Source organism: Peromyscus maniculatus, chromosome 4 (assembly GCF_049852395.1).
Source record: "Peromyscus maniculatus bairdii isolate BWxNUB_F1_BW_parent chromosome 4, HU_Pman_BW_mat_3.1, whole genome shotgun sequence".
Taxonomy (NCBI): domain Eukaryota; kingdom Metazoa; phylum Chordata; class Mammalia; order Rodentia; family Cricetidae; genus Peromyscus; species Peromyscus maniculatus.
The window spans coordinates 130,444,870-130,470,603 of NC_134855.1; the positions used below are offsets into that span (position 1 = coordinate 130,444,870).

At 51.1% G+C, this 25,734-nt stretch overlaps 2 protein-coding genes across 2 annotated transcripts; one reads left to right on the forward strand and one right to left on the reverse strand.

Annotated features, from left to right (window-relative positions):
• Window positions 1-6,647: 6,647 nt before the first annotated feature.
• Window positions 6,648-9,947, reverse strand: Defb124 (defensin beta 124). Its single transcript, XM_042277182.2, has 2 exons — window positions 9,815-9,947; window positions 6,648-6,852 (listed from the first exon to the last, which is right to left on the reverse strand). The coding sequence occupies exons 1-2, from the start codon at window positions 9,870-9,872 to the stop codon at window positions 6,695-6,697; spliced, it is 216 nt and encodes a 71-aa protein (XP_042133116.1). The 5' UTR covers window positions 9,873-9,947; the 3' UTR covers window positions 6,648-6,694.
• A 3,956-nt stretch (window positions 9,948-13,903) lies between these two features.
• On the forward strand, window positions 13,904-22,606 carry Rem1 (RRAD and GEM like GTPase 1). The gene is made up of 5 exons (XM_006985492.4): window positions 13,904-14,049; window positions 14,863-15,417; window positions 16,384-16,463; window positions 20,941-21,142; window positions 21,854-22,606. The coding sequence occupies exons 2-5, from the start codon at window positions 15,078-15,080 to the stop codon at window positions 22,123-22,125; spliced, it is 894 nt and encodes a 297-aa protein (XP_006985554.1). The 5' UTR covers window positions 13,904-14,049; window positions 14,863-15,077; the 3' UTR covers window positions 22,126-22,606.
• The last annotated feature ends 3,128 nt before the right edge of the window (window positions 22,607-25,734 follow it).

Consider the following 25,734-nt stretch of genomic DNA (forward strand, 5'->3'; position numbering starts at 1 on the left):
CTGGCTTCTTTAGGTGCCTACACTCATGCAAGCAAACACTCAAACATATAAATAATTAAAATTAATAAATATTTTAGTCGGGCTGTGGTGGCACATGCCTTTAATCCCAGCACTCAGGAGGCAGAGCCAGGCGGATCTCTGTGAGTTTGAGGCCAGCCTGGTCTGCAGAGAAAGTTCCAGGAAAGGCACAAAGCTACACAGAGAAACCCTGTCTCGGAAAAAGAAAGAAAGAAACAAACAATAAATGAATAGATAGATAGATAGATAGATAGATAGATAGATAGATAGATAGATAGATAGATAGATAGATAGATATAAATATTTTAAAAAGAATCTCCAGATAATGGTCCTGTAATTTGCACAGTAGTATTGTCCCAGGAAAATTCAGTTGCCAAGAAAAACTTGCGTCTGGATTCCTCACCTACAAGTCTGGGAAATAAACCAATATTTCATCTCCTGGACAGTCACACACATTGCATGCCACCCCTGTCCCTGCTTGCCAGTAGGGAACCAATCATCCAAAATGTGCCTAGTAGATTCCCCAAACAGCCAAGAGAGGGCAGTATCTGCCTATGAGACTCTGATCTGGCCATTGAATGAAGTTTAAAAGTAAAACTTTGCAGATGGAGTGTCTAAGAGGGATCTGCCCAGGCTGGCCTTGAACTCACGATCCTCCTGTATCAGTCCTCCAGGTACTGGGATCACAGGTGCGTGCTGCAATGCCCTTGAACTGTTTTCAAAATACTACTGGAGTTATAAAAAATCCAAGATTTTAAAGTAACTTTGGGAGGTATTTTAGTAGTAAACACCACTTTTTGAAAGAATTTTGCTGGGCATGGTGGTGCACACCTTTAACCCCAGCATTCAGCAGGCAGAGGCAGGTGGATTTCTGTGAGTCCAAGGCCAGTTTCCATCTTCATAGTGAGTTCCAGGACATCCAGGGCAACATAGAGAGACTCTGTCTAAAAAATAAAAAGAGAAAGAATCTGTAAGTACTTCCAGAAAAATTTTCTGGAGGACAAAAATACAAGGATACAAAGTACCCACAGCTTGACTGCGTTGTTGCTTGGATTGTTTGTTTGTTTGGTTGGTTGGTTGGTTGGTTGGTTGGGTTGTGGTGGGGGCTTGTTTTGTATGGTTTGGTTTGGTTTGGCTTTTCAAAACAGGGTTTCTCTAGCCGGACGGTGGTGGCACACGCCTTTAATCCCAGCACTCGGGAGGCAGAGGCAGGTGGATCTCTGTGAGTTCGAGGCCAGCCTGGTCTAGAGTGAGATCCAGGACAGGCACCAGAACTACACAGAGAAGCCCTGTCTCGAAAACAAACAAACAAAAACAAAATTCAAACACTAAAAATTCCAAGTATCTTTTTAAAATCCAAAGTCTCTTAACTGTGGGCTCCCAATAAAATAAAAAATTAAATAATTTCTCACTTCCAAATGGAAGAACCAGGGCACAATTGGAATCTGAACAAAGCAAAATCAAACTCCAACTGTGTAAATAACTCAATATCCAGTGTCTGGGATCAACTCACTTTCTTCTTGCCCTCCGAAGGGCTTTGGGTCACTTCTCTGGCTCCACCCTCTGCAGCACACACAGCTTGTCTTCTAGACTCCCGGCTGGCTGCACTCCCCACTGCTGATGTCCTTAGTGGTTATCCTATGGCACTGGCATCCCAAAATGCTGGAGTCTCTGGCTGCAACGGGGTTGCCCTTCACCAATAGCTTCTCCTGGGCTCTCTTCGGGGACTCCAGCCCTACCACACAGGGCCAAGCCTCTGCTGCTCTCCGTGACCCCTTCACACCTTCAAAACCAGAACCACCTGGGTGACTCTTACACTCGTTCAGGTGCCAGCCAGCACGAGGTACAACTTTAGCGACCTCTGGACCACAGCTTCTGTGTGCTGACTCTCAGGAAACACTTCCCAGAAGCTTTCACCTCAGTGACACCGCTCCTTAATCCCAGCTGATTCTTCAGCCCCAGCTAATCAGCATCCATTGTCCCAGCAAAGTAAAGGTTTCACTTTAGTGGTTCTGGTCTCTTGTTAATCACAGCTGATTCTTCAACTCCAGCTGACCAGAGCCACAGAGTCCTCACACGAAAGGCCTGGTACAGCTTTTGCTCCCTCTGAAACTTCACAAGCTCGGCCCCCATCATCTGCACTGCTCTCAACATTCCCTTTTTTTTTTTTTTTTTTTTTTTTCACTTAGCACAGCTGTGTTTAGTAGTCATAATCACTCAAACACTGTTCTCGCCGTTATCATCAACATTGCTTTGTTATTAATCCCTGGGCTTTCCCCCCTGCTTTTAATTTAGCTAAAAAAATCTATTTCCCCACAAGTAATTTTTTATAGCAGTCCCAGAAGGAACTAACAGACACTAGTACATACAAAAAATCGTCCATACACTTTTGTTTTAGGCTATGTTTTGTTGATACTCATGGGAGACCTGCCCTTTCTTAGGCAGAAAGGAAGAGTGGATTGGGGGTGGAAACAGAGGGGGCTAATGGGAGGACTGGGAGGAGGGGAGGGAGGAGAAACTCCGGCCAGGATGTAAAATAAATAAATAAGTTTATTTTAAATGAATGAATAAATAATAAACAAAGACCACCTGAAAGGTCATAATTTTAAAATATGAATACACCTTTGTCATCTGAGGTCTTGAGTAGCTTCTCTTTTCTTTTTTTTTTTGTTTTGTTTTGTTTTTTCAAGACAGGGTTTCTCTGTGTAGCTTTGGTGCCTTTCCTGGAACTCACTCTATAGCCCAGGCTGGCCTCGAACTCACAGATCCACCTGCCTCTGCCTCCCAAGTGCTGGGATTAAAGGCATGTATCACCACCACCCAGGTAGTTTCTCTTCTTTATTCACTATTCTTCTTCCTCTGTTTAAGATATTCATGATCACTAAGCCTTTCATTTTCCTCTTGGTTAGTGTTTCACATAAGTTGACAATGTTGCATACATCTTCCGCTAGGAATAGCTGGATCTAAAAAATTCGATGCCCAATATCATGAGCACATCTCATGATAACCACTTTTGGAGTCTGTGGTGCCTAGAAGTCTCTTGATTAGTTTTTCATGGAATTAAAATTAAGTGATTACTCAAGTTCTGTGCAAAGGTTTGGCTTGTAAATGTTTCCCAGGAGACACTATATCCCTTAGCACATTGAGGTGATAATGGCCATTACTCTCAACATTCATATCTTCCAAGTTCCTGCAGAATGGCTCGCTGAGCTCTCAACACTCAATGGTTTTTCTAGCCCACAGTTCCAAAGTCCATTCACACTCCTCTCCGAGGACATAGTAATACCCCACTCCTGATAACAATTTGTCATAGTTAGGGTTTCTGTTGCTGCAATGAAACACCAGGACCAAAAGCAAGCTGGGGAGGAAAGGGTTTATTTGGCTTACACTTCCACATCACTGTCCATCACAGAAGGAAGTCAGGACAGGAACTCAAACAGGGCAGGAGCCTGGAGGCAGGAGCTGATGCAGTGGCCATGGAGGGGAGCTGCTTACTGGCTGGCTCCCCATGGCTTCTCAGCCTGCCTAGGAGCAGCAGTCCAGGGATGACCCCACCCACAGTGGGCTGGGCTTTCTCCATAAGCACTAACTAAGAAAACGCCCAGCAGGCTTGCCGATAGCCCAATCTTAAGGAAGCGTTTTCTCAAGTGAGGTTCCCTCCTCTTAGGTGACTTTAATTTGTGTCAAGTTGACATAAAACTTTGCAGCACCGTCAGAATCTGGGAAACCATGGAAACTCTTTCTACAGTTCCTGAGGCTCTTCTGTGGGAGAACTTCGCAGAGAAGGTGGCCAGGGCATGCCTTTTGCTTGGTAGCAGTAACAGATCACAGTGGCCCGTATTATTGGGCACTTTCAAAGCACTAGGCCACCTTCTCAACACCCTCTGCCAGCCACCCCATTACAGGCCGTGGCGATTTCCTGTTGGCAGCAAAGAAACCTGACAAACAGGCTGAGGAAGTGACTTGCCCTGGGTGCCACAGCCTGAGCCCTGTGGCATGAGCAAGTTCCCAAAGCCACACATGCTACATCTGAAGTTGCTCTGCTCTTTTTTTTTTTTTTTTTTTTTTTGGTTTTTCGAGACAGGGTTTCTCTGTGTAGCTTTGCGCCTTTCCTGGAACTCACTTGGTAGCCCAGGCTGGCCTCGAACTCACAGAGATCCGCCTGGCTCTGCCTCCCGAGTGCTGGGATTAAAGGCATGCACCGCCAGGTTCTTTCTGAAACACTGAGGGAGTGGGGTTGGGGCGCAGGACTAAATTTAGTTAGGTCCGGCCGAGCCTAAAGCCATTGATTTAAACCCGTAATTCAGCATCTGTTCTAGTATCGTCTCTGTTGCTGTGACTAATATTCCACCTAGGGGAGCAATTCAGAGAAGGAGGAGTTTATTTGACTTACAGTGCCGGGCTACAGCCCATCATTAAGAGGTTGAGGCAGCAGCTGGTCACATCATCTCCACAGTCGAGGGCAGAGACGAACTCGCTCATGCTATCGGCTTGCCTGTCTGGTCTTAGCTAGCTGCTTTCTTCACTCTTCTATAGTGCAGGGTCCAGGCCATGAATGATGCCATTTGGGGTAGGCCTCCTACCTCAGTAACCAGTCAGGACAGTCCTCCACACACACACCTACAGGCTAGCCTGATCTAGAGAGCGCCATTGAGAATCCCTTCCCAGCTGATTCTATGTTGTGGCAAGCTGACATTTCAAACTGTCAGTGTCCCTTTGGGGTTTCCTAAATCCGGAAGTTTAATCCGGGTGGCAATTCAGTCTTCCAAGGCCCTTCTCTCCCCCAGCTGCTTCACCCATGTATGACAGAAGATGGGAGAGACCGGTGTTGACTGGAGTTTGCCAAGGTATGGGTGGCTTGTGCTTGTCCACTAAGGACAGTCTGGTGTGGTCTCCCTCCGACTCCTCATGGCTGTCCCAAGCTAAGTCACCTCTTGGCCACCCCTGTGGTTCAGCTGGCCTCCTGGAGTTCTTATTATTCCTGCTCTGGGCTTTACCACCTTGACTCTGCCACGGTGTGCCCTTACATCCTGCTGCTCAGTTCCTTGTGTGGGCCGCACAGGAACAGAGAGGAAGCCAGGGCTCCGACCCCCACACAGTTCACTTTGTGACAGAAATGATTGAGCATCGGAATGTTGTTGTTCCTGGGCTCCAAGGGCATGTCTGTCCTCCTCTCCATCTGCCTTGGCACATCTGCAATACTACAGGGACCAGGAACTAAAGGGTTAACACCCGGCCCGGCAGGTGTCCCCCGGGACTTCCCCTCTGTCACATCAGCATCCTTCACTCCCACAAACCTCTCATTCTGACCGCTGTGATCCATTCACGGATTCACCCCCTCCACCTCTCAGAACGGCCCCCTTCTCCGAAATCTCAGGGACCTCTGCCCTTGACATTCCTTTAAGTCACCGTAGACCCCGTCCCTCTGTGGACTCAATCCCAGGGAGAAGATGGCAGACAGAGGAACTTCCTAACCCCATTTCTACCGAGCTCATGTCTCCTCGGGAGCTAAAAAGCGGAGTTCTTCTTTTCCAGGCTTGCTTAAGCCAGAAGTGGCTGTGAGTCAGCACGGTGACCCAGCAGATGCAAGCAGAAGTCAGCCAAGAAGATTTGCTTTCTGGGTCTTAACTTTTACACTGCCGCTGTTATTGTTACTGATAGATCCTGGCGTTATGTTATTGTTAAGAGCTGTGACTATTATTAGTTCTTATTACCAACTCACTCTCCGAAAACCAGTCCCCTGTGTCTCCTTTAAACAGGACGTGGGGCCTGAAGTCTTGGTGATTGTGTAGTTAGTGGCCCAAGAAAAGGGGATCATAGAAACGGTGGTGGTGGTGGTGGTGGTGGTGGTGGTGGTGGTGGTGGTGGTGGTGGTGGTGGTGGTGTGTGTGTGTGTTACTGGGGATTGCACATAGTTCTACACATACACTAGACAAGCACTACACCACAAAACCACATCCCCATGCCTCCAGATTTCCTTCACAGTGAGGAGGGATCCCTGCAAGGTGAACTTCCTGTTTTTCCATCCTGACACAACCATGACAGGCAGAGGGGAAATGACCCCTGTGCCTCTCTCTCTGCACACCTGTCAGATTCAGCTGGGGTGGTTTTCCCCACCTTCCTGCATCACTGGTCCTCATCCTGAAGGGATGGGCTTTCCTCTGTGGTCTCTTTCTATTCATTTGGAAACTGCTTGATCTAGTTCTTAGGGCCCTGCCTACCTGGGCTGACTCACGAAGTCTGAGTAATGAACCGATGGCAGAGAGGAAGACATTTCCCCTCCTAGCCAGGCTGCCTGCCTTTAAAGCCAAACTCACCAGCTCATTGACAAGATATCACTAATCCTCATTCATTGCTCCTGAGCTCTACCTTGCTTTTGGCATTCCCTCTGCCAAGTCCTAACCACCCAGCATCCTTCTCCCCGCTGTGTGGATGACGATCCCAAGGAGGCCAAGGGTATGAATCATATTTCCGGAGTTAGTCCAAAACCAGAACATTTAGATTGATCATTAATGCCCACTCTCCCCAGCACCTCCTCTTCCTGCAACCATCCTTCCCACATCTTTGACTCCCTCCCCTTCCCTGTGGGGAAAGGGACACAGTCATGCGAGCAGAATTCAGAGAGAGCCTGTGGCACCAATTTTATTGGGAGTAAGGGTCCGGGCACCAGAGCAAGCTACTCCTGGCTGATCTTGGAGGCGGGCGGAGGCTTCTGTGAGTAGGTGAGGCAGCACAGGGAAGCATCTGGACACAGGTGCATGAAGGTTTCCTGCCGCATGCAGTAATTTCGGCAAGCCCCTTGGCCATTCCAGCACTTTTTGAATTCACTGCTTCCTGTGCGGAGGAAGACCACAGATCAGAGAGCAGTCTGTGGGTCACAGGTTAGACCACTGGTCACAAGTTGAACTACAGATTAGGCCACACTAGTGACAGGTTAACTCTCTGGTCATTTGTTTTTGTTCTTTTTTTTTTTTTTTTTTTTTTTTTTTTTTTTTTTTTTTTTTTTTTTTTTTTCCCCTGGAGCTGAGGACCGAACCCAGGGCCTTGCGCTTGCTAGGCAAGCGCTCTACCACTGAGCTAAATCCCCAACCCCTCTCTCTGGTCATTTGTTAGACCACAAGTCATATATGAGAGCACTGGGCTATCATGGAGCATACAGATCTCATTCTAGGTAAGCCAGTAAGTCACAGGTTAGACGACTGGTTAAAAGAATAATTTCTTGTCCAGGTAAAGACACCCACTGGGGACACTCTTAACACTTCTCTTAGTAGCACTATACAATTACTTTGGTCTCATTCCAATCCCTGTTATAAAGGTAGAGAAACTGAGGCTTACGGAGGTCAATAACCTAAATGAAATCATCATAGTCACATGGCAAAATCAGAGTGAAAACCAAAAGAGCCTCCATTGCACAGACTGCCCCTGGCCCAAAGGGACCTCTTTAATGTCAGGTTTTAGTGTGAGAATCCCCCCCCCCCCGTAGAAAGGGCAAGGCTTTGGGGAACTTGGTCTTCTTTTGGGGGGTCATGGCATGGATAGAGCCTCTCATTTATTCACTCAACAAACGTGGAGCAGTGGGGATACCACGATTTGAAGTGAAAGAAAGTGCAGAGAAGGCAGTTAAAGATGAAGCAAATGCTTAGAGCTTGTGCCAAGTGCCCCAATGGAGGCAGGATCCTGTGGTGGCCCGTCGGAACCAAAGCAGGTAAGAGGGGAACCAGGAGCACTCAGGTTTGTCTGGGACAGCGCATTACAGACACGTGACATCAGGCAAGAAGAGAGCCCGCAGAAGTAGGAGGTGGGAGTGGAAGGCTTGCCTCCATCTTCCCGGACTGAGAGACCCCGCTGAGTTCTCAGTGGATGCTGCCGACCCCATGTGTATGTTTTCTAGCCCTTCAAACCCTGCCTTGCAGCCCAACAGAGAGAGACTCATAGAATGGCCCAGAAATGGCCCCACAATCTCTAAGAGTCTCAGTCTGAAGATGGTGCATAACTAAAGGTGACCAATGCCGTGTGAACCTGGTGCTGTCATTTCCCAGGGGAGTAACCTCGGCCCTGGATGCTTGTCTACACCACTCTCTTTCAGAGGGTAGTCATAGGAACATTGTAAATGGTCGGTAAGCAGGAACTGAGGTTATCAGGGTGAAACTCAGGTGACCAAGGCTACCAGCATCCATTCTAGCGCATTTCCCTCACGTTCCAGGTAGAGAAAGGGGCTTGCCCCGGACCACTGAGGTATGATAGGTTTAGAAACAGAACTCTCACCTACAGTCAACACCCTTAGCATAGCATCACCTTTGACCTTCCAGCTCAGAGCTGGGGTTTCCACCACACAGTATGCCCATTCATCTGCTCTCAATTCCTTGTTTCTGTAGCTTAGGGCTTAGCCTCTCATGCCCGTGTGTACCCCACTCTGACATCACTGGCCCCTCTGCTGTTTACCGCTTGCCATTCCCACGGCCCAAGACAGCCTTCCTTGTATCCTCTGTTCACTCAGAGCTCTGCTCAAACCTGCCTTCTACAAAATGGTACAGTGTGCCGTAGGACAAGGTATAATGAAACAGAGCTGGTTCACATTCCTAAGTGCTGTGGCGGTATCATGGCGCAGCTGGGCTCTTCAAACCATTTTCTACCTCCACTTAAAATGTCTTACAATAAATGATTTCAAAACTCATCGCACTATATTACTGTCTATTTTTTTTCAGGTGTTAAATGTGTCTATAACGAACTCACCTTGTGGGAGAGGGGCATAGGTCAGTGCTTGAACATGTATTTAACAGATATGAAGTCCTGGGTCCCATCTCCAGGGGAAGGGAGGAAAGAAATACAACCTTACCTGTTCGCTACATCATTCTCTGTTTATGCATATTTTATGTCTTTCCAAAACAGACGCTTTCTTAATTTTTCTCTCATCCTTTGTTTACATTTTGGCATTTTTCAAGCCAGGAGGTCCAAGCTGGCCTTGAACCCCCAATCCTCCTGCCTCAGCCTCCCAAGTGCTGGGATTACAGGTGTGTGCCATCACACTTAGATCAAAATAAAGGGGGTTTTAAATGCTGGCAGGACTGCTCAGTGGTTAAGCACACTTACTGCTCTATCAGAGCACCAGGGTTCGGATCCCAGCTCACACAAGTGCAAATAACTCCAGCCCCACGGAGTGTGATGCTCACTCCTGGCCTCTGTGGGCCTGAACACACACTTGCACAAATACCCATACACCAACATGCACAAGAAAGAACATACAAACGTTTTTAAAAATTTAAAGAGCTGATCAGAGGCCTTCTGGCACCATCCATCCCCATCCCACCCCACCCCACCCCACATGCCACTCTAACAGTCAGCTTGCCTCTATTATTCTTTTTTTTTTTTTTCCCTAAGACAGGGTTTCTCTGTGTAGCTTTGCACCTTTCCTGGAACTCACTTTGGAGACCAGGCTGGCCTCGAACTCACAGAGATCCGCCTGCCTCTGCCTCCCGAGTGCTGGGATTAAAGGCATGCGCCACCACCGCCCGGCTCCTCTATTATTCTTACATCTGTCACCTAACAGGATACCTGTCTGCCTGTTGTCTGTTCCCACCAGCCTCCAGCAATCGTAATAGTGCACTGTTTTCAAATGAGTTCCTGTTGAGTGACTCCCATTTTACAGACTAGAAAACTGAGGTGCAGGTTATATGTTGCCCCATAAATTAGTGGTGATACCAGAACTTAAATACTAAGTTGGCCTCCTGGACCTGGGAGCCTAGTATTCATTTACGCACATGCACGCACGCACGCATGCACACACACACATGATTACCTGGTGGCACATGACCCAGGACCAGGAGAGCTACAAGGAGCAGAATCCATTGTGCCATGGCCACCAAGCCCCTAGGAGGCCGGCAGGATCAAGCAAGTCAGGAGAAGAATCCAGCATCCAGCCTTGCTGCACTTGCACACCCAGCTTTTATGGGCTGCAGAGTCCTAGGTAACAAGCCCAGGTGGGCGGATGCAGTCACATGGTCCCAAGGCTGTTTAGTTCTCTCGTGGCTGGCTCTGAGTGGACCGGTCAGCCACATCCTCCAGAGGCTGCAAGGCCCTAGGGTCCATCTGAGACAAGTGGGGAGGGAAAAGAATCTTCCCAGCCGAGAGAGTAAGGAAATGCATCTTCTCATGTGATGGAATACTGACTGTCAACTTGACAGCATCTGGAATCACTAAGGAGACCAACACTTAGGTATGCCTGTGAGCAAGTTTCTAGTTGGGTTAGTGGAGGTGGGAAGACTGCCTCTAAATGTGAACAACCAGTCCATGGGCCAGGATCGTCCTGGACCGGATGAAAAAGAGAAAGTGAGCTGAGAACCAGTATCCCTCCCCCCTCCCCCCTCCCCCCTCCCCCTCCTTCCCCCTCTCCCTCCCTCCCCCTCCTTCCCCCCCCACTGCCTCACACTGCTGCTGCCTACCCTAACCAAGCTGTACCCTCACACTGTGAGACAAACAAACCCTTCCTCCCTTGGCATGTTGTCAGAACAGTGACAAAAGTGACCAATCCACTCCCTAACCTCAAACAAATCACTTAACCTAGAAGAGACCCGGGCTGCCATCTACAAGAGGATGACAAGGGTCCTTTTCTCTCTTCTTTAAATTAATTACCACCGGGCGGTGGTGGCGCACGCCTTTAATCCCACCACTTGGGAAGCAGAGCTAGGTAGATCTCTGTGAGTTCGAGGCCAGCCTGGTCTACAGAGCGAGCTCCAGGACAGGCACCAAAGCTACACAGAGAAACCCTTTCTCAAAAAACCAAAAAAAAAAAAAAATTTTTTTTAATTACTTTATGTGTTTTGTCTGCATGTATGTATGTGCACCATGTGTATACATGGTGCCTGCATAGGTCAGAAGTGGGAATAGATCCCCTGGAACTGGAGTTAGGGATGGTTGTGAACCAATATGCGGGTGCTTAGAACCTAACCTGTGTCCTCTGCAAGAGCAGCAAGTGTTCTTAACCACTGAGCCATCTTTCCAGCCTCTAATCCTATGAAAATGGAAGGACCCTTACCTCATAGAGAGCTATAACTACTTTCGGAGCAATGAATGAAACAAGGTTCTCCAAGTGTAGCCCCTGGAGCAGCAAACCCTGCCTGAGAGAGACGAGAACTCCCTAGCCGTACCCCATGTTTCTGAATCAAAAAGCCATGAAAGTCTTCCAGGGTTTTCTAAGACACCACTACAGACCGGGCCACCAGGATAACACAGGCACAGAGCTTAGCCTGGCATCTGGTACACGATCGTCTAGGTCACATCCCGAAAGATGAGAAGGGAAAGGGTATCCCGGCAGAGGGAGCAGAACAGGCCCGGAAGGACAGGTCACAGCAGCGAGACCCACTTAAAAGAGGCTGGGACGGCGCAGACCACGATGTCTTAAATGCCAAGTTCAGACTTTTATGTCATAGACAAAAACATGTTCATTTGTCTGTATGTTTTCGCAAGTTTACCTCCGGTTACTTTTTCCTTGGGAGTTATAACCAGGCCCTGCCCTGAGTTTTGTCTATATAAGCCTGACAACAGGTGCCTGGAGGCCACACAGCTGCAAAGTTTCCAGGTGGTAGTCCTGACCAAATTCCATCTTGGTCAGTATTTAAATTTTTAATAAAAGCTGACCTGGAACTCACAATCCTCCTGCCTCAACTCTCAAGTGCTGGAATTGAAATGTGCACCACCACATCCAGCAGATTACAATTTTAAATCAAGAGACTGAAACCAAAGAGGGGAGTCGACTTGTGCAAGGTCCCACAGTGATACTGTGACAGAACCAGGACTAGAAGCCAGGTCACTGTCCTCTCAGACTGTGGAGGGTGCTTATCCAGCACAGCCCATCCTGCAGGTAGACCAGGGTGGCTGAGGCGGCCAAGCCACATGTTAGAAGCACGGTCACATTTGTGTCTTTCCCCAGTGCCAGAATGTCTTAAATAGTGATAAATCCACCAGCTATGTCCATTTCATTGCATGCAATTTACCGGGCAGCTTTGATTTGATAATTAATATTACACTTCACACAGTTTTATGCATGGACCTGTCTATACAGCTCTAAATCTGTGCGTGCGTGCGTGCGTGCGTGCGTGCGTGCGTGTGTGTGTGTGTGTGTGTGTGTGTGTGTGTGTGTGTTATAGAATAGCTGTGAGGAGTTAAAGCAGCCACAGAGTTGCAGGGGTATTAGGGGAGGGAGGCAGAGGGCAGACAGGACCAGAGAAGTCACTGCCAGTGGGTTAGACAACATACTAACAACACAAGTGGAGAGCCGCTGGGGGCTCACAGAGCCCAGACACAGGCTTGAGCTGTGAGCCAGATAGACAGGCAGGACCAGTCTGGCTGGGTCAGATGAGTAGATGGACAGTGGATGAATGAACGGTAATTCAATAAGGCCACGTCAAATGGTGGAGACTCTGCTGAGCTGAAACCCTGGATAACTGGGAGATCTGTTGGTCTGTGTACACACACACACACACACACACACAGAGCAGGTGGTCACATGACAGGTCTGTGGGGATGTTTGCCGTGGCTGTATCACTTGTCCTTTTTATGGGGTCCAGGTGAGGGTGCTGTGCCCTTTGCTAATCTGGTGTTCTGTGTGTTTTGATGCTGCAGTCTCATACACCAATGAGCCTGGATGGTCCCAGTCCGATTTGATAAGCTAATAGAGGGTGCTTTTCCCTTATAGGACCAAATTGTCTGTTGGTCTCCGCCTCGTGGGCAGTGCTGGACCCGTGGTAGTGTCTATATGCCACTCTGCAGGTGCAGTCCAAATGAAGCCAACTGCCACTTGGTAAAATGGGATCACCCAAGGCGAGGCACAGCCTGAAAGCCACTGTCCCTACTCAAACTTGGAGCAGGGCAGAGCCTGGTCTCCAGACTGCGGAAGAGAGTCAGACCAAAGGGAGTTTGTCACGGTGGGGGCTGAGCCAGCCTACCCTGCTGTGTGGATCGGTTCCAAGCCAGGCACCTGGAGCCCCTCAGCCATGACCAGGAGCCCCACCCACAGGTACAGTGTGGCCTTCACAGCCTCCCCTCTCCCTACACACACCTGAACCTCTCAAGAGCTAAATGGACTCCCTGCTCTAAGAGCTTGAATCCTGGCCTTGCAGCCCGCTTCTTTCTCCTTTGCCAAGATCAGTATCTTTCCTGCTCCTTTATGCCTACAAAGGTTTAAATGAATAACACACTGATGGATAGACTGGACCAGTGAGATGGCTCAGTAGGTAAAGGCACTTGCTGCCACGTCTTCTACGGTCTGAGTTCAATCCCCCAAACCCACATGGTAGAGGGAAGGAGAAAGCCACCTCCTACAAGTTGTCCTCTGGCATCTACACCGATGCCATGGCACACTCTCCCTCACTACCTCCCAAGAAATAAATGTTTTTTAAGTATCTTTAAAAGGGGGCAGTAAACTAAAAGACAGATGCTTTAATCCCTGGTAATCACGAGCAAGTAGATAATGAGTGAATTAATGATACCAGAATCGGACATCCCGAACTCTTCACTACAGACTACATAGGTTCTCTCTTCCTCCAAAGCCCCTTTCCAAAATTAACCCTCCACCCAGAGCTTTCTCAAAGTGTGTCCTGTGAATTATTCGCATCAGTTACCACTTGGGCATTTGTTTAAAACGCAGACTCCTGAGCCCGGATCCCAATCCTGCCCAATCGCCTCCCTTGGGAGGTGGAACCTGGGACTCTGAACACGGACCAAGTTCACCCAGAGGCTTCCTTCCGTCCAGGGCTGAAGTTGGTGTACCCGGTAGGTGGACGCAGAGGGACACCCAGACCCAGGAGTAAACTCCCTTTCCGGCACCCCATTCTTACATGGCCACCCCCACGGGGAGGACTGGAGGCGGAGGTCTGCAGGGCGGGGACCCGGGCTGCCTTGACAGGGCGGGGCCACACAGGGCGGGGTGGCTCTGGACCGAGCGGGACCGGCCCGAGGGGCTGCGTGCCGAGACCGGGGGATAACGGAGTACCCAGCAGCTGGAGTGGCGGGGACTTGGAGCCTTCACGCGTCAAGGTAAACTTGCCTGTCCGGGCGGAGTTCTCTGGCCGCCTGCATACAGTGTGGTCCGAGGACTGGGAGCCTCGAACCCGCGTCCGGGAGGGTGCGGGTGGGCAGACCTGGGGCCTCCAAGGGTAGGGAAGCCTGGCACAGGGGACGCTATCACAACGCCCGAGCGCCCCAGGACTTGGGATTCACATCCAGGACGGCAAGTTGGGAAAGTTCCAGCCCAGACTCCCCGAAAGGGCACTTGAGTCCCGAGCCCGGTAGGGCTCCCCTTCCTGCACCTTGTTCACCAAACCAGTTGCTGGGTCCCTCGCGGCTCCTGTCCCCCAACAAAAGCTGGAGGCCATGGCGCCAGCGGCTCCTGAATTTTTCACGCAGGGGCGGGCCGGGCACGCCGTTCCCATGGCACCAGGGCACTCGGGTTACAGCCAGAGAGATCCCCGGAGCCCCTCGCTTGTGGGGCACCAACGCGCCCCGCCCTTCCTCTTCAAACTCTGCCCGGGGGTATCAGGCAGCCGGAATAAACTTCCCAGAGGCCCCAGTCCTCCTCAGCATCCCCCCAACCCTAGACAAGTGAAGGAGACCAATGGGGAAGGGGGGTGGGGCGGTCAGATGCTCTCTGTAAGGAGGGTCTCAAATCCTCAAGCGGAGGGACCAGTCCCGGTAGGCAGCATGTCCTATCGCTGCTTTAGATGTCCCAGCTTGCTGCAGCCTCTCTGCCTGTCTGTGTCATGGGGAAAGGGTCATCCTTGGAATTTGGGAATCTGCTTCTGGGTGTGTACATCTGTGTGTGTTCACAGCCTGTGCGCTCGCCCCTTCTAGGCGGGACCCGGGTGGACTCCGGGCCTGAAACCAGCCACCCCCAACCCCAAGGAGCTGAAGAGCCTCCCCCAGTTGAACCAGAGAGAACTCTGGAGGAAGCCATTTCCACAGTTTATCAGAACCCAGAGGAGAAGGGACTCGGGCCACGGACTTACTGCCCAGCCCCTTCTTTTGGAAGGAAGGCGCCAGGGAAGAGAGAGACCTCCCCACTGAGGATGACACTCAACACCCAACAGGAAGCGAAGACCACCCTGCGCCGTCGAGCCAGTACTCCACTACCCCTGTCGTCCCGGGGCCACCAGCCTGGCCGCCTGTGTACAGCACCCGCTACTCAAGCCCAGCATCCCCGACTGGGTCAGTCAGCCTCCCTCAACCCTCCCATTCGAAAACCTTCCCCAGCCCAGGATGGGTGGTCCTCTGAATCCAGCGACTCTGAAGGCTCTTGGGAGGCCCTCTACCGGGTGGTGCTGCTTGGAGACCCCGGCGTTGGGAAGACCAGCCTGGCCAGCCTCTTCGCAGGGAAGCAAGAGCGGGACCTTCACGAACAGCTGGGAGGTAGGAGCCCTGTGTGGGACGAGCCAGGCTGCGGCCACAGGACTGAAAAGCCTGTCACCAGGGGCACAGGAGAGGTGTGCAGGTCACACATTGTTCAGTTTATAGGGGCCGTCACTCATGCTAAGAAGTAAACGATGCTCATCTAGGGCGGTGCAGGACAAACCTGGACAGGGTCTAGAGGAGCAAAATTGGGTGAAAGGTACATGATTTTATTTCCATGTTGTAAGGGGAGAAAATCTGAAACTATGGATATCAGAAAATGACGGGCTTCCCCCCAGCTCAGAAACTCCCAGCCCCAAGTCCTCCTGACTCTCAGCCTCCTCCCCTTCCATCCCTTAGCCACCAAGACCCACAACAAAACTAACATCCTTCCCAAATGGAGGCTTCCAGACCTCCAGTTCTGAGCTCTGGATTGCTTTATTCCCTGAATGCATTGAGCACTCGGGTCAGGAGCTGCAGGACCACAGGCCCCAGGGCAATCAGATACAGGAGTGGGACAGAGGACAGGAAGATAGGCTTCTGCGGGGCAGGCTCTCAGGACACAGGCTGTGGAGGGAAGGAGTGGCTAAACTTGGAGAGAAGATGAGGACCATCTGGTCAGGCCCCTTCTCCAGTCTTGACTTTCCTGGGAGTAGTGTTCATATGCTCCCGGGTGTGTTACGGATGGGGAGACTGAGGCCCGAGAGATAACACGATCTGCCTCAGCAAGAATCAGAGCAGGCTGGGGAGGATTCGCAGGTTAAGCCCACCAGCCCACATTCATTCAGCTGACAAGCCCCAGCTTCTTGCACCTGCCTGCCATGGGACAAGTACTGTGCTCGCAGCTGGGGACACATGGACACCTGATAGGGGCTTTTGGCCACCAGGAAGGACAGGATTCCCTACCCCAGGGAAACGTGAAGGAGTGAGTGATATCTCTCCAATGGCTGCTCCAGCCTGAGATGCTTCTCCCCCACTTGATTGCAGATGTGTACGAGAGAACACTCTCGGTGGATGGAGAGGACGCCACACTGGTGGTCATGGACACCTGGGAGGCCGAGAAACTGGTACGACACTGTAATCCTGGTTAGGATGAGGGATGCCAAAACTAATATTAGACGCCTGACTCCTCCTGGGACACACAGAGCAGGGCTAGGGGAGGGGCCTGCCCCAGTGCCCCTCCCCCAAACCCTATAGCTTTTCCTAAGGCAGAAGCGCCTCACAGCCTTGACCTCTTTCCTCGCTCCACCAATCCCCACCCCCACCCCAGCAGACATCCCAGAGTGCATTTCTCCCTTTGCATGCTCCTCATCCTTACGGCCACTCCCACATTTGGAAAAAAAAAAAAACAAAACACTGGATTTGATCCCAAAACACCTAAGGGTAACACACACACACCCCTTCCCTTTTTTTTTTTCCTTTTTTACTAGATGTTAGCTTTGCGCAGTTCATAGACTTACCCTGAATTTCAGTCTTCTCATCTGATAAATGGGTCAAGCATTCCTTCCTCATCAGCTGATTTTTTTTTCATCTTTGCTACTACCGTTTGTTTACAAAAAGTTCTGGGGATCAAACCCAGTTCTGCATGTGTCTTCCCACCGAGCAAAGTTGTGCCCCAGTCACATCATCAGCTGTTTTTTTTTTTTTTTTTTTTTTTTTGGTTTTTCGAGACAGGGTTTCTCTGCGTAGCTTTGCGCCTTTCCTGGAGCTCACTTGGTAGCCCAGGCTGGCCTCGAACTCACAGAGATCCGCCTGGCTCTGCCTCCCAAGTGCTGGGATTAAAGGCGTGCACCACCACTGCCCGGCATCATCAGCTGGTTTTTAAAAACTCTGGTGCAGTTCCGCAGTGGTGAGCCAGGTGTGGAGCCTGAAAAGAGCGCTAAGCAGGAGTGAAGAACTGTCTGCGGTGATGCGAGATAGCTGGGGGGTCGTGAAACAGGAAAACCCCGGGTTACCCTCCCCTTCCCCGCCAGAACAGGAGTGTGATGGTTTTCTTGTCTGAGTTTCTTTCCTCTTGTTACACGGGTAATATATGCTTACTGTAGGACTTTGAGTAATTGAGGATGAGCTGGGATTATAGCTTAATCAGTAGAGTTCCCGTTGTTGGGCACGCTCTGAATTACAAGGCTCTGAGTTCGATCCCCAACACTGCACAAACTAGATAGGGTGGTGCATGCCTGTAACCCCAGTAGCTAAAGGCAGAAGGATGCAGGGGTTTAAAGCCATCGTTGACTACATGGTGAGTTCAAGGCTAGCCTGGGCTACGTGAGGTTCTGCCTCAAAAAGGGGGAAAAAGAGAGAGGGGGAGGGGAGAGAGAAATCAAAACCTCATCAGGGATATCCTCTCTCTAAAGGGATCCAACTGACAAAACCCATTGTCTCCCACCTGCCTGCCATGTGCCAAGTACTATGTCTACAGATAAGGAAACACGGACACCTAACAGGGCTTTTTGAGCACGAGAAAAGACAGACAGACAGACAGACAGACAGACAGACACACACACACACACACACACACACACACACACACACACACACACGAAAACATGAAGGAGTGACTGGTTGTGGTACCTTTTCCCTAGAGTTAAGCCCCATAAAGAAAGCTTTGAGTACAGTGTTGGGCCAGGCATGGGAGCCCACGCCTTTAATCCCAGCACTCAGGCCACAGAGGCAGGAAGATCTCTGTGAGTTTGAGGCCAGCCTGGACTGCATAATGAGTTCCAGGATATCTGGGCCTGTGTGGCAGTATTGAGTGGCTAGCAGCATGGCCACTAAGGCCGAAAAAGAGAATAGGGAGCAAGTCAGACAGTTCCTTCTTGTTCTTTTAGATGGGGCCTCCCCATGTACCTACGTTTTGTTGGATTTTTATTGTATATTTTTTTATTTTATGTGGGAGGGGTGCAAACACATGTAGAGGTCAGAGGACAATCTGCTGAAATCAGGTCTCGCTTCCTACCATACGGGTCCGGGGATTGAACTTGGATCATCAGACTTGGCAGCAGGCACCCTACCTCACCAGCCATCTCAAATTCTTGGTCCTCCTGCCTCAGCCACAATTACAGGCATGCATCACCATGTCTGGTGTGGCCAATATCTTTCCACAAGTGTAACAGGAGTCTGGATGGGGATGAGGAGATGGTGTTCTTAAAACAGCAGCTGGGGTTTATGCAGCAGCCTCCTCTCCCCCGACGCTGGGAAGCTCTGACATGCACTGTGACATGCAGTTAAAGCTATGCGTACCGTTGGTCTAGTTCCCCTTCCGTCAACAAGGAAACAGGTGTTCAGAGGGCTTAATGTGTCCAACGTTCTCAGACAGCAGGCAAACTCACACCCAGATCTACAAACTCCAGAGCTTATACTGGGACTGAGTCCCCGTCTGCCCTGGGAGCATCACTTTCTGAACCTTCAGCTTAAGTTTCATTCACTCGTTCATTGGAAGCTTTTGTTAGGTGTCTGTAGTGGGCCAGGATGCTGAAGACCCTGGAGGGGATGAGACGGACAAGGTTGCCAGTCTCGTGGAACTGGAGGGCGGGTATGGGGAGGAGCTGCCTTCTGGATGCGGTAGAATACTGTGGGGTTGTCAGTGAGTTGGGCAGACCAAACAAACGCCAGGCATGGAGCCTGCAAGATGGCTAATCCAGGCAAAGGTGCCTGCCACCAAGCCTGACAACCAAAGATTCACCCCACACAGTAGAAGAGGAGAATCAACTCCTGAAAGTTGTCCTCTGACCTCACCACCGCACCCAGGGTTTTGATTTTTGGTTTTGTTGTTGTTTTGATATCTTTTGTAATGTGAGTTCCGGGAATCAAATTCAGTCAAACTCAGGTCCTCATGAGCGTCCAGCAAACACTTCACCAGTGACCTGTTCTCTAGGCAATGACATGCTGCATCTGTCTGATCCTACCCAAAGGCTGTTTGGCCTGAGAAATTATCAGTACGGCTGTGGAGTGTGCACACTCACCCCCACCGAGGACCTGACACGTCTCTGTTCACCTCTCCCACTTTCTAGCATCTTCCTGCCTTACAGTCGGTTCTTCCCAGGCAGCCATTCCCACCCTAGCCGTTAAGAGTGACTCCTCCCTTCCTCTGGGCCTTCTCACCTGCTGGGCCTGCTCTTCCTTTCAGACCTGCCCACTGGCTCACTGGGGAGCCCTCCCGCACTGTGCAGGCTTTACCTGACACCCACACCCACCTCTCCTTCCTCCACCACCTTTGGTAGCCTTCCCCCATGGACCTCCCCCCACACACACTGTACCTCCCCTTCCCACAGGCCTCCTTCCAGAACATGAGCCTTGAGGACAGGAACTAGACCTCATTAAAGGCTTGAAATCTACACTCCCAGAGCACTGGCTCCGATAGTCTGGTTTCCTTTCCTTAGTCAAATGACTAGAAAGAGCTTTGCTTCTTTTTTTTTTTTTTTTTTTTTTTTTTTTTTGGTTTTTCGAGACAGGGTTTCTCTGTGTAGCTTTGTGCCTTTCCTGGAGCTCACTTGGTAGACCAGGCTGGCCTTGAACTCACAGAGATCCGCCTGGCTCTGCCTCCCAAGTGCTGGGATTAAAGGCGTGCGCCACCACCGCCCGGCGAGCTTTGCTTCTTAAGCGTTCCTTTCCACTCTATCTCTTTCTGTCCTCACACCCTACAGGTGACTTTTCAGCTCTCCAAAACTGCACTGAGAAAGGCCTCCCCTGAATTCAGCCTTTTCTCTCTCTCTCTTTCTCTCTCTCTCCCCCCCCCCCTCTCTCTCTCTCTCTCTCACACACACACACACACACACACACACACACACACACACACACACACGCTTTATTTTATTACCAGTTTTGTGTGAGTGCACATGTTGGATGTGTGTGGTGATGTGTGTGATGTGTGTGTACACGCTTTCCGTGTGCAGATGGGATGGTCACAGGACATCTGTGGAGCGGGTTCTCTCCTTCCACTGAGGGATCCAGGAATCATACTCAGGCTCTCACGGCAGCACTTTTACCCCCTGAACCTTTTCCTTTTTTCTTTTAAGTCTGGATTGCAGAAAGACTAAGAACTGTGTCCCAAGACCAAACTAGACAGAGCTGAATGAGCTAAGCCTGATGGGGCAAACATGTAGGCCCAGCACTCCAGGGGCTGAGGCAGGAGAATTGCTTCAAGGTCAAAACCACTCTGGACTACAGAGTGAGACCTTGTCAAAAAGAAGAAAAAGAGGAGGGGGGAAGAGGACGAGGAAGGGGGGCTGGACAGGCAAAGCTAGACCCCTTTTTGTAGGAGAGGGTCCCCACTCAATTCATGTCTGCAGTCCCCAGCCTGAAGCAGTCACTAGAAGAGGGAAGAAGAAAGCAAGGCAGCCTACATCAGATTTTCCGAGCAAAGAAACTGAGGCTCAGAGAATCAGCGGTTTTCCCAAGGTGACACCAGGCGTTATAATAGAATTTGTTTCCCCCAATCTATCCAGAAGAGAAACTCTACCTACTCCACCTTTAGACCAACAAAGCCTCTTTGTCAGCCAGGGCTAGGCACCCTCTGAGGATGGGCCTGGGATCCCTCCCCCGCAGGATGAAAGCTGGAGCCGGGAGTCGTGCCTGCAGGCGGGCAGCGCCTACATCATCGTGTACTCCATCGCAGATCGCAGCAGCTTTGAGAGCGCTTCGGAGCTCCGGATCCAGCTGAGGCGCACGCATCAGGCCGACCACGTGCCCATCATCCTGGTGGGCAACAAGGCAGACCTGGCCCGCTGCCGGGAGGTCACGGTGGAAGGTTGGTTCATTACCCTGCATTCCTCTCTCCTTCGGACCTCACCACCCCTCCTCCAATGCCCACCTCAATGAAGGTCTATGCCCTCCGGCCTGGCCCACTCCTGCAACTACCTACCTGGCCTCACCCTCTCTCACCTCCCAAGCTGATCATCAGAGGCTCTACCCACACCCAATGTCTACCAGCTTGCAGAAAACGGCCATTAGTGGCTCCAGTATAAATTGGAGAGATTATAAATTCAAGCTTTGGATGAAACACTTAGTGTATTGGCCAGTAATTACAAACCAAAACTTTTAAAGGCAGGTTTAAATTGGATTTACAGTGGGAGAGGAAGAGTTTAATAAGTTTCATCTTTCTAGTGGGGCCCATAAAGATTCCTAAAACGGCCCTACTCATGAGGTCAAATCTTCCCAGCTGAGTATCAGTCAGTCCCTAGACTGAGCTGATGTCTCAAAGCTCCGTAGATTTGCCCCTGGGTCCCCTGACACCTGGGAAATCACTCGCAAGCTTTTAATCTCAGCACTCGGGAGGCAGAGGCAGGAGGATCTCTGTGAGTTCAAGGCCAGACTGGTCTAAAGAGCTAGTTCTAGGACAACCAAGGCCACTCAAAGACATCCTGTCTCGTGGGGGGGGGGGGGGGCGATGCTTCCTGTGTCTGAACACACCTCTTACCACCTTTATCTCGGCCTTCTGTCTACGGCTCCGCCCCCTCAGAGGGCCGCGCCTGCGCAGTGGTGTTCGACTGCAAGTTCATCGAGACTTCGGCCACTCTGCAGCACAACGTGATGGAGCTCTTCGAGGGCGTGGTGCGCCAACTGCGCCTACGCCGCCAGGACAGCACGGCCCCAGAGGCACCTTCACCACGACGACGGGCCAGCCTGGGCCAGCGCGCCCGCCGCTTCCTGGCACGCCTGACGGCCCGCAGCGCACGACGCCGGGCACTCAAGGCCCGCTCCAAGTCTTGCCACAACCTAGCTGTGCTGTGAGGCCAGCGCCCCTCTGAGATGATGGGACACTGTGGTGCCACCGAGGGCCAAAGGTGCGTCTTCTGGAGCCTGCGTGGTGGACCTTGCCTGTTGCCAGGATGGCCAGAGAACATCGCCAGGAACCGGGGCATTGAGGACCCTGCCTCCTTGGGGAAGTGATGGGTGGACTATAGGGCTGTAAACCCAAGCTAGGCATAAGTAGGGTTTTTTTTTTTTTTGGGGGGGGGGGTGTTGTTTGTTTTTGTTTTACAAGGTGGATGTCTTTTTGTTAAAATTCTTGCTTGTCCCTGGGCTGTGATCAACCCTCAGAACGTTCTACAATAAGCCAGTCCAGAATGTCCTATCTGATGCATGGACCTCTTTCCCTAGGCTCTTCTAGGCATCTCCACCTCCTCCCCAAACATCTAACTTGACTGTAGACTGGTTTGTCCTGCAGGCCTTGAGGTCTTGGACAATCAATAAAGTCGGTGAATTAACTGTATGCTCAGGCCCTCCTCCCGACTGCTGGATTTAGCTTCTACCCCAGGCCCTTTGAGACAGACACACTGTGGATCACGTGAACATCTCAATTCTGAGTGACCTGCTATTTGCTCCTTAACTCGTTTTTTTTAGATTCTAGAACCACAAAATGTTGTCTCTCCAGAACTCATCCTGGCACTGTAATTGCTGCTGACGGTGCGAGCTGACTGTGCCAGGCTGTCACCCTGTCACGCATGCGAGGAAGCTGTACCACAGAGCTGCACAGCCAGCCCCTGGTGTATGTGTGTGCACGTGTGTGTTCGTGTTCGGTCTGCACAACACCTAAGAGCACAGTGTGACTGCTAACCTCCTCTCGCTGCTTAGGAAAAGGAGGTTCAGAGAGGGAAGGCAGGAGCCCAGAAACACACAGCTGCTCTAAATGAGGCCACTGAGATCCCAGGTCCTACGGGCCCTTTGCCACAGCCCTCTTTAGGAGGGGGTAGGGTGACTAGCTCAGTCGATAGAGCTGAGATGAGGTCCTGAGTTCCATGGCTAGAACTCAGGCAAAGAGCCAGCCTGCTACTACAATCCTATAATCCCAGCACCGAGGAGGCAGAGACCAGTGGGTCCCCGGAACTCACAGACCAGCCACCCTGCCTTATTCTGAGGCCAGGCAGAGGCAATGTCTCTGAAAACAAATTGGGCAGATGACCTCTGACCTATACACACACACAGAGTGACAGGCGATACAGGTGTGATTGAGGGTTCTTGGCACAGTGAGGTCATTGGTTTGGTCCTACCACTGAGGAAAAAAAGGGGGGAAATGTTAAAATTCTACGGGGGAGGTGGGAATAGTGGTACATGCTCATAATCACAGGACTGGGGAGGTGGAGGCAGAAGAATCCAGAGTTCAAGGCTAACCCAGCCCACCAGGGAAGGGAGAGGGTGCATACGCATAATCCTAACATGCAGGGAACCCAGAGGCAGGAGTATCTGCCTGAAACTTCAAAGCCATCTTGTTCTACAAAGCTAGTTCCAGGCAAGCCAGGTCTACGCAGCCCAAGTGCTAGCTCAAAACAATGGGAGGACGTAGATTTTCCAACACAATTTTGCATATAATTTAAGGGGGCTGGCATGAATTCCATGGAACTCAGTCCATTAATCCCAGGATAGACGCTAATTTGGTTCAGTGCATTCATTTTCCAAATGTGGAAAGTGAAGCCCCGAGAGGAGCAGAGAGCACTCCGGGGTCACCACTCAGTGAGTTCCAGGCCCCCTGGACCCAGGCCCCTCCTCTGACCTCGCTTGGCTGTGAGGGATGAAGGACGCAGTGAGGCTTCCCACTTGGCTGGGGACCCATCTGGGTGTAGGGGTCAGGTCAGGAGTTTCCATTTCGGTAGACTGGGGGAGGTGAGACTGTCACTACTTCCAGAAGAGAACAAGACGCAACAAACTGTTTGGATCATCCGTCCTCTGACTCGGACACCCCTGCCTCCAACCAACTGCGCCCCCCCCAAAAAAAACTCCTGGACCCTGCACAGGGTTACCCATGGCCCACTCCAGTGGATGAGGTGCAGAGAAAAAAAAAGTGCCCTGGGGTGTCTGGTTCCCCCAGGCTCACCAACTCACTGGCCACCAGTCATGCCCAGGAAGCGGAGGAGGGTCTCCCCACCCGAAGTTGTCTCCGGCCTGCGGTCGAGAATGGGGGTGGGAGGCTGGAGCTGTGGAAAGTTGGCAGAGGCCGCCGGCAGCAGCCGGGAGAGTGGAAAAAATGATATCAAACCCGGAAAAATGCAGGCCGGATGGAGGGCCGAGTGCGAGGGCGGGAGGAGGGGAAGACGGGGGCTTGCACTGAGAACCCAAAGTGAAGGCTGACCCGGAGTTTCCCAGCAGGCCTCGAGCACCCGTGGACAAGCCCTGCGCTTCCCTCCCTTCTCGCCCCACAGGTATTTGTTGAGGTCCACTGCGTGCCAAGGCAGAGAGCCACGCCCTCGGGAGCCGCTGCTGGCCGCCCGGAGCTCACCCTGCACGGTAGGAAGGTACGCTAGAGAACAACCAAGCGGATAAAGGAATCACAGGGAAAAGCGGCCATCAAGGAAGGCCCCTCAATTCACCCATGAGAGAGGGAAGCCAGAAGGTGAAGCCACTCAGGATGGAAAGGAAGCCAGGATGGGGAAAGGGTATGTGGACAGCTGGGGAGCCTGCAGCCAGGGGTCTACATCTGAACTCCGTTCCTTTCCCCGTCTTCGTGCCTCATTTTCCCCCACTATAAAATAAGATGTATGACAATTCCCCGCCCCAAACTTGACTCGAGGATTACATGTTTTAAGATGTATAAAATGGGGCTGGGGAGACGGCTCAGTGCTGTATACAGGCTCAAGGACCCAAGTTCCATCCTCAGAACCCATGTCAAAAACTAGATACCACGGCACAGGCTTGTGATCTCAACACTGAGGAGACAGACATGCGAACCCCGACTTTCCCTGGACCACCACCCTAGCTTACTCTGTGAGCTGTAGGTTCCAATGAGAGACCCTGTGTCAAATTTATGAGGTGAGCTGCGGTGGCGCAAGCCTTTAGTCCCAGTGCTTGGGAGGCAGAGGCAGGGGGGCTCTCAGTTCGAGGCCAGCCTGGGCTACTGAGCGAGTTCCAGGGCAGCCAGGGCTACACAAAGAAACCCTGCCTCGAAAAATCAAAACAAAACAAGGAGGATGGTTGACTGCTGAGACACAATACTGAGGTTTACCTGTAGCCTCCGCACATGTATGCTATTGCCTTTTAAGACCTTGGAGAAATCCAGTCTTGAGGGTAAATCAGCCTAAACCGTGAAGATTTGCCTGGAAGTTTCTGACCGGATATGCCACTGGAGGATTTTAGGAAAATGTCTTCCTTGGGCCTCAGTTTCCCCATCTTCAAAAGAAAGGGATTGAATCCAAGCATATATTATATTTATGTGCTCCTGTGTTTAGTTGTTTGTTGTTCCCAGCCCAAGAAACGGAGGGAGGCTCACAAGGCAGAGTTACAAGCTGTTCTGTCTCCAGCTCCAGTGGTTCTAACCTTCTACGGGCGGGCGGGCACTCAGTGAATGTTGACAGGATTACTTCACCGACCTGTAAAATGTCCTTCCCGTTCCGACTGTGGGTGTCCATA